Source organism: Monodelphis domestica, chromosome 7 (assembly GCF_027887165.1).
Source record: "Monodelphis domestica isolate mMonDom1 chromosome 7, mMonDom1.pri, whole genome shotgun sequence".
In the NCBI taxonomy this organism is placed as follows: domain Eukaryota; kingdom Metazoa; phylum Chordata; class Mammalia; order Didelphimorphia; family Didelphidae; genus Monodelphis; species Monodelphis domestica.
In genome coordinates this window covers 101,588,263-101,596,530 of record NC_077233.1, presented here as the reverse complement: position 1 = coordinate 101,596,530, position 8,268 = coordinate 101,588,263, and the positions used below count along the sequence as shown (strand labels likewise).

The 8,268-nt window shown below is 40.7% G+C and overlaps 1 protein-coding gene across 1 annotated transcript; it reads left to right on the top strand.

Annotated features, from left to right (window-relative positions):
- Window positions 1-1,392: 1,392 nt before the first annotated feature.
- On the top strand, window positions 1,393-6,728 carry MRPL50 (mitochondrial ribosomal protein L50). Its single transcript, XM_007499646.3, has 4 exons — window positions 1,393-1,450; window positions 2,413-2,570; window positions 2,959-3,242; window positions 6,051-6,728. Exons 1-4 carry the CDS (start codon window positions 1,393-1,395, stop codon window positions 6,439-6,441), a joined length of 891 nt encoding a protein of 296 aa, XP_007499708.2. The 3' UTR covers window positions 6,442-6,728.
- The last annotated feature ends 1,540 nt before the right edge of the window (window positions 6,729-8,268 follow it).

The following is an 8,268-nucleotide window of genomic DNA, read 5'->3' as shown; positions in this document are numbered from 1 at the left end:
GTACAGCACTTATTTCTAGAGAGGAGAAGGTAATTAAACATTTAAATACCCAATCAACTCCTCAGAAGGGAAATGAAATTGGCTTTGCTGTTATGGGTAATTTGTCACTCCTAGGAATCCCCCTTTCCATCCCAATCCTTCTTCCTCTATACAAGATGCTGGTGTTCAGGAAGAATATCTTTGAGTCCTAAGAATGAGTGCGAGCATGTCTCCCACTGCCATCTTTTTCATGTGCCAGTGCTGCTCCAGGCAAAAGATTTTCCAAAGCACCAGGCATCAGTCACATGGCAGTTGAAGTGGATTTTTCTCACTTTGAGGAGATAGTTGGCTTATGCTATTAATGAAATGCCCGTTTTGAGAAAAGGAAAGTATAATGAGGGACTGCCTTTTTCTCTTTGAGCTAGCTTGAACCCAAGAGCACATTCACTATGTAAAAGCATCCATTTACTACACCATATTTGGCAGTGTGTTCATCTCCTTTGGCCACTTATCTCTTAGGGAATGCCTTTGAGAACCTGAAGATTCTTTAATTCAATAAGGTAAATGCACAAGCAATAAAAAAATCAATAGTGGTTCTGGAGAACATATGGCAGAGAGGTAAAGACCTCTGAGGGCAGAATGTTGTCTATATTTTTAGACTTTGTTGCTGTACTGAGAATTTTTCTTAGTTGCTTTTCTTCATTACAATTGAGTATTTCATTGCATAGACCACCTACTCAAATGGAACATAGGAATAACCCAATGGATCCAATGCAGGTGTTTTTAAATGAGTAAAATTTGTTCTGTGGAAGGGAGAAGATAAGTCATGGGATGACCAGGAGAGACTCCCAGGGGAATCTAACCTAACTCAAAATATCAGGGTACATACAGCCTTAATATGTATAATTGTGATAAGACAAAGAAGTATAACAAAAGTTTGCTTAGTGACAAGTCAGCATCAAATTGTCTGTTCTAATCAGGGCTTCATAACCTGGATGTGATTCTTGCAGGTGCAAGTTTGAATTTACCCCACCTCAAGCACCATTCACCATTTGTTTTGTTTTTCTTTTAATCCTTACCTTCCATCTTAGACTCAATACTGTCTTGGTTACAAGAAAGAAAAGCTTATTGCTTTTAGTTAGGGTTAGGCAATGGCAATTAAGTGACTTGTCCAGGGTCACAAAGCTAGGAAGTATCTAAGGCTTGATTTGAATCCAGGAGCTCCCATTTTTAGGTCTGGCTTTTAATCCACTGAGTCACCTAGCAGCCCCCTGGTTCAGTGGTTTTGACAATAAAAGACTTGATATCAGCAAAATTCACTGAGTGTACTGTACAAAGGACTTTTGTTATGCCGAGATCATAGCACATTTCCATTGGAGATTAGCTCAGCTGCTAGGTCAGGATCTGGAGAACATGACAAGACAGGAAAATGAGAGGCATTACCAAGGGACTAATTTGAGGATCCTGGAGAGTAGGCTCTGCAACTACTGATATAACAAGCAAAAGGCAACAATAAAGTTTCTTAAAAAAGATGTCATGCAGGAGGATTATAGGAATATGAGCTAATAGAATAAGAACCAGTTATTTCTCAGGTTTAAAGTTTGAAGTTCTTCAGGTTCATAGTTTAGGTTCAGGCCTTACAGACATCAGTCCTTTGGGATTTTCTAAGGGATAAGATTTTGTTCTCTCTTTTGGGCCCTGGGACAAAGCATTTCTACTTCCTGTTTCCAGAGTCACATAGTGGAGTATGGGACTAAATCTTGGAGCAAAAGTCATGATTGCATACTCAAATCTCAATAATCTCTGAAATAAATCAACAAATTAGTTCTATTAAGTCAAATCTACAGCTCAAAGGTTGGTAGAAACTGTCATGTTAGGGCAGCATATAAAACAAAACAACACAAAAGGATATCTGAGTTGATAGAAAAATAACAGCTGCAGCCTGGCGATCTTGAAACAGCAGTAGACTTAAAAATCAGGACACCTGCGTTCTCAAAGTCTGGGACATGTGATAAGGACCATCTTCTCTCTGGGTTTATTTAATAAAGAGCTTTTTAAAAAGTGCAACTGTGTAGAAAAAAATGACTTATCATTAGTTAAGAGAAGAGAGATGCAACTATATTGTTGTTCAGACATTTTCAGTAGTGTCCCCACTATTTTCAGTAGGACCCCATTTGGGGTTTTCTTTGCATAAATACTCAAGTGGTTTGTCATTTCCTTCTTATATATATATATATAAATCTCCTTTGATCCTCACAACAACCTAGTGGGATTAAGTGCTATTATTATCCCCATTTCACAGATGTATAAAATGATGTAAAGAGACTTGCCATCTAAGTAAGTGTCTGAGGTAGCATTTGAACACAAGTATTCCAGACTTTTTCCTGACTCTCACACAACTACTCTTAAGTAAAAACGTTTCGTTTTTTAAAGGGCTCTCCAACTTGGAAAACGTTGGGAACCGCTGCTCCCTTGCCCTAATTTCCGAGTCCTCCCAGTCCTTGTCTCTCCTACAGAACTTCCCTAACCGCCTCCTTTTCTTCCTTTCTAATTTAGTCCTCAGCTCTACCGTGGTGCAGTGGGAAGAGTCGGCAATCTGAGGTCAGGGGACTTGGGCTCAAAACGGAGCTCTGCCCCTTACTATCTGCTTGACCTTGGCCCAGTGCATTAGCCTGGGTTAGCCGGGAGGGTTTGTTTACCCAGATGCAAAACCCGGGGGACTGGACTCCACAAGTCACTTAGAAGGCTAGATCTATGACGTAATTATTGGTGCCCCTCCTTTTGTCCCTCCCACATTGGTTTAGCCTGATTCCTCCTCTAGAATAGATTTGAGGGGGTGAGAGTTTTACTTGCCTCCTGAATAAGGTATAAATTTAATGGGTTCATTACACAATTTCTCTCCTGTCCCTCCAGGTGGACTAGTGCTCTAGCACCCGGAGCAATAACTGTTTATTCGGCACTATGGCTTCTGCGCTTTAGGAGTGCTCTGTTGTTGACTACAACTTCCATCATGCCCCTTCGCGCCGTGCCAGGGTCCTGAGACTACGTTTCCCGGCATGCACGACGAGTGTAAGCGCGGTCCCTCCCTCTCTCCCTCCACGTCGATTGGTCGCTGTGGCGGCGCGCGGCAGGGGTGGAGCTAGCCCTTCACCTTCACGCCACTCGATTGTCATGGCTGCCCCTCTTGGAATTCACTTGTCTTGCCGGAGGCTCACGAGGACAGTCTTTAGGACCCCATACCGGACCCTATGGGGCCAGGACAGGTATCAATCATAACCGAGAGGGCTCGACCGCCCTCTGGAGTTAGAAGCTCGGGCCAGGCCAAGAGGGGCAAGGAGCGGGGGGAGTAGATTCGGAATACGTGTTGTGTGATCTGAGACAAATCACTTTCCCTCTCTGGGCCTCGGTTTCCCTATTTCTACAATAAGGGGCGCGATTCCCACTGGAAAGTATTCCCAAAGGCATGTCTGGCTTCACAGCTTTAGGTTCTGTAATGAGAATAGCCCTGCTACCAACGGGCCTCCCCCTTCCACTCCCCCTCCCCTCCCATTGTCTAGCTGTGAAATGGGTTCAACCAATATCACAGACCGTTTGGGTCAGAGGGTACTTGGACATCATTAGCTCAACTTTGCTTTTATACTTGGGGAAGTTGAGACCCAGAGGAAAAGTGACTTATCCAGGGTCACCCAGGGAATTGTTGACAAAATCAGAACTAGAACCCAGGTCCCTTGACTTCCCGGACCAGGGCCTTTTCCACTGTCTCGTCCCTCCCCCCTCCCCCAAGCATTTCTTTAGTCGAAGACATTTTCCCAATTACATGCAATAACAATTTTCAACGTACATTTTCCGAATTTAAGAGGTGGCTCATGGTTTTTTCCTGTGATGATCTTAACATTTCCTACTTAGCTGTTAGGAAGACCAAATGATACAGTAAATATGGAGCATTTTGAAAATTGCAATCAGTGTGAGGATATAAAAACCTAGTTTTAGACACTCAGGTCTTCATTAATGAATGACTGGATGAATCTTTGATGTTCTTCCACTTTCGTTTACCCCTCCTTGCTTTATACTTCCTCAGAATACCAAATCTTATCCTCAGCTCCTAGTCCATCAGGACTAGATGATCTTTAAAGTTTTCAAGTACTCCATGGTCTGTGAGTTTATATCTTAAGCGTTAGAGCTAGAACTCAAAGGTCATTTGGCCAGGCTCTTTCATTTTTACAAATGAGGAAACTGAAGCCAAGGGAGATTCAATGACTTGCCCAGGATCACACAGTTTCAGAGGAGAAATTTGAATCAAAGTCCTCTGATTCCAAAGCCGAATCTGTAATAATCTCTAAGTAAGTCCACTGCACTTTTTTATTTTTTCCTTTTTAGTACCACCAAGCCCTTTCGATAGTCTTACTTTATATCCTCAGTGAAAAGGAATGAGACAGGTGATCAATGACTCTTATGTTGTCATATTCTACTAGTCTGATTGCAGAATTATGAATAAGCCATTTGAATACTTTATCTTGGACACTGAAGCCTTGGAAAGGTTTTTCAAGTTTTCTGCTTTTTATCTTCTCTGTATGAAGTTGCTAGAATCCACTAGTAATAAGAAGCTTTTGTGTAAAATTACTCTCTCCAAGTGAGCCAGTTACTAGGAAAAAAGGTCACTACTTATAAGATCTGTTGAATGGATACCTACCATTTAAATATTTTTTATGGAAATAACTGCTATATTAACTATCTGGTTTTTTGTCAGTTAACAAATATTCAAGTGTCTGCTATATGTTTAGCCCTGAACTATATGATATGGAATACAAGTGAAATATTCATTATTTAGAAACTAATATTTGTGATCCATACTTCTCATTTTGACAGAAACCACTTCTGAAGGGTAGGCAGTATCTGAAGGGGGTGATATAGTTAGATGGTCACTCACAGTCCCCAAGGCATCTCTGTTCCTTGGACTGGGAGCTAGTTTCTGTTTACTCCTAGCTCCAAAGTCAACTTCATTTTGCTTTTTCTAATCAAAGTTAAGGGTAACCTGGTCTACCTGGGGGAGATCAAATCAAAAGGAACCTGACTAAGATGGCTTATGTTTTTCCAACCAGGATTGCTAGAGGCAGCTGGGTCTCCTAAAACAACTTAAAGCCAGGAAAGGGCTTTAATCAATCACATCTGAAGGCCAGCCCACTATCCCTGCCTTCATATTATTCTTTGCACCTGCCCTCCTCTACTCTCCCAAAAGATGAAGTAATAGGGAAGAACTGAAAACTATTAACCTACCTCCTCATCAATATGCCCTCCAATCAAGATTGCCTTGCCTTTGCCAGGGGAGATCCAAATGATGTGCTGTAGACCAATGAGAAGGAAGGTGCATCTAAGTTTATACCATGTCCTCATTCTGGCTCCTTTGGTACAAGTTCAGGCAAGCCAGAGTCCCCTTTATTAACAGGTTTGATGCCCTATTAATAAATAATATCTTGCACAGGGGATTTCTTTCATTTACCTATTTGTCAAATTTCACTCACATCATTGCCCCACTTTCTACGACTCCGAATATTCATGTTCTTTGACTTTTCTTTCCTCTGATCTTTACTACTGTAGTCTTTACTATTTGCCAGTATTTCATGTCTATTAGTCCCATCTCCCTGAGTAAATTGGTAAAGTTCTTGAAGTCAGGTATCCTGTCTTATTCTTATCTGTTCCCAAACATCCAAGAACAAATTTATTTCAATTAACAGGATGGATTTTAAAAAATCTTCATTAATGTCTTAGTTTCAAAAATGCCATGGTCTAGGCTAGTGATGGTGAACCTTTTAGAGTCCAAGGGTGCAAACTGCAACCTTTGTGCTGCATGTTAGCCACCCCACCGCCCCTTACCCCAGACAGTGGAGGGAGGAAGCACTCCTGCTGGGCAGAGGGGTGTGTGTGGAGAGAGAGAGAGAGGGGAGCAGCCCCCTCTGGCACGAATGCTGTAGGTTTGCCAACATGGGTCTAGGCATTTAAAGTGTTTTTTAATCCTAACATTATTAGTAGGAAGGATAGTAATCACCATCATTGTGTTTTATTTTTTTCTTTAGAAAGAAGCAGGAAGAGATAATGGTGCCTGAGAATGCAGTAGAGATGAAAGATGAACCTATTCTGGAATGTCCACCACCACGAAGTCGAAAATACATTCCTCCTGAGGATCTCCAGAGTCGTTTAGAGTCTCATGTCAGGGAAGTTTTTGGTACATCCCTCAACAATGATTGGCAAGAAACCAGCCTGGAAAAGAGTCAACTAAAGTTTTTTCTCTTAGCACAACTAGCTGAAGAGTTTGGCCATGTGGTACCCAACTCTAGGCTTCATCAAATGCGCAGTGTTAAGGATGTTGCTCATTTCTATAGCATCCCTGTGCAGGATGGAACAAAATTTGATGAAATTAGCGCTAGGCAATTGCCTTCCAACTTGAAAATCAGCTGGGATTACTGAAGCAAATTGAATTTTAATTTTATTTTTTTCCCTAAAGGAGAGAGACTTCTCATCAACTTTTTAAAAACTTAACATCATGTGAAATTTTTCTGCTAGAGCTCTTATTCCCAGGAAGAACATTTTTGATTTACAAGTGAATTCATGTGTTAAAAAAGAGAGCATGGAAGGAAGTTTTACTTTCTCTCCTGCTAGAACAATTTTCTTTCCCTGTACTTTATGGACTCAGATGATTTATGTTCTGCCCTAAATATGGGTTTGTTTAATAAATACGTCTTGAATTGAATTGATTTTAATTGGTTCGTGTTTTCTTTCCTTAGAGAGGAATGGTAGTTGCCAGAAATTTGTCTGTTTGAAACTGTCATAATTTCAGTTATAATTTTTCTTTCTGGATTCCCTCCTTCTGTATTTTATGTTTTGCTTAACTCTGTGGGCACAAGAAAACATTAACTGGGCAATCTAAATTAGTGTGCAATCTAGAGCAGTACCAGTTACTCAACTTTAAAACATAGGGCTAGGCCAGGTGTCAGGAATAACTGAGTTCATATCTGGCTTCAGACAATTATTTGCTATGTGACCCTGATCAGGCCACTTAAACCTTGTCTCAATTGAGACAAAATGGGAATAGTAATAGCACCTACCTCCCAGGGGTTTTTTTTGGGGTCAAATGAGATAATAGTTATTAAAATGTTTAGAACAGTGACTGGCACATAGTAAATGCTTTATAAATGTAAAAAAAAAAATCTGGCTTCAGACATTTACTAAATGTGTGACCCTGGGTAAGTCACCTAACCTTTGCCTCAGTTTTTTCATCTGCAAAATGAGGATAATATTATCTACCTCCCAGAATTGCTGTGAGGATAAAATAAGATTATAATTGGATGGATAGCAGCCTTATAGGGGAAGGCACTAGTACCTGGGGGAACCAGGAAAGACCTCTCGCCAGAGATGTCCCAGGAGCTGAGTTTTGTTTTGTTTTGTTTTGAAAATTTTATTTAGTCAATTTAGAACATTATTCCTTGGTTACAAAAATCATTTTCAATTCCTCCCCCCCACCCTTCTCGTAGCCAACACACAATTCCTCTGGGCTTTACATGTGTCCTTGGTCAGAACCTATTTCCATGTTGATGTTTGCACTAGGATGATCATTTAGAGCAGGGGTCCCCCAACTTTTTATACAAGGGGGCCAGTTCACTGTCCCTCAGACCATTGGAGGGTCGGACTATTAAAAAAACTGAGCAAATCTGTATACCGCTGTCTGGGATAGCAGAGGCTGCAGGGCCGGCTGTGATGGGCCTGTCCTGGGAGCTGAGTTTTAAAGGAAGGTAGAGGCTTAGAAGGCAAAGGGAAAGTGGGGAGAACATTCTGGGCACTAGAGATAGTTGAAAATCAAGAGAAAAGAGATGAAGCAGAAAGTACTTTGCAAACTTTAAGCATTGTTATGGAGTACAAGTTTTTGCTCAGATTTTTATTGGTAAAAGGAATAGAAATTAAAATACTGTACATTCAATATAAACTCTGAGTACTTGTTTCACTATTTTGTATTTCTATACTTCAGTGAATCTATTATCTCATTAATGTGGGTATTCCCTCCAATGATTCAGACTAAAACTCATCCATACCTTCTTATCTTGTGTAACTCAAGGGGTATCTATCCACTATGCAGGCATCCTTACAATTTGTGGATAGCTTTGCAACTGAGAAAATCTTATCTGATAACCTGTGCTCTTGCCACTTGACTAGCTTCTGTTTTCTGATCAGAATTTCCTCATTTATACTGTTTATACCACTCTTATATAAGTCACCACAGGAAATGGGTGGCAATAAATG

Excerpts from the sequence above, each read along its gene's own strand:
- MRPL50 (XM_007499646.3), top strand. The coding sequence starts at position 1,393 with ATGACAAGACAGGAAAATGAGAGGCATTACCAAGGGACTAATTTGAGG. Across the intron at positions 2,571-2,958 it reads TGGTGCAGTGGGAAGAGTCG|GAGTGCTCTGTTGTTGACTA; the intron begins GCAATCTGAGGT and ends TCTGCGCTTTAG. Across the intron at positions 3,243-6,050 it reads ACCCTATGGGGCCAGGACAG|AAAGAAGCAGGAAGAGATAA; the intron begins GTATCAATCATA and ends TTTTTTCTTTAG.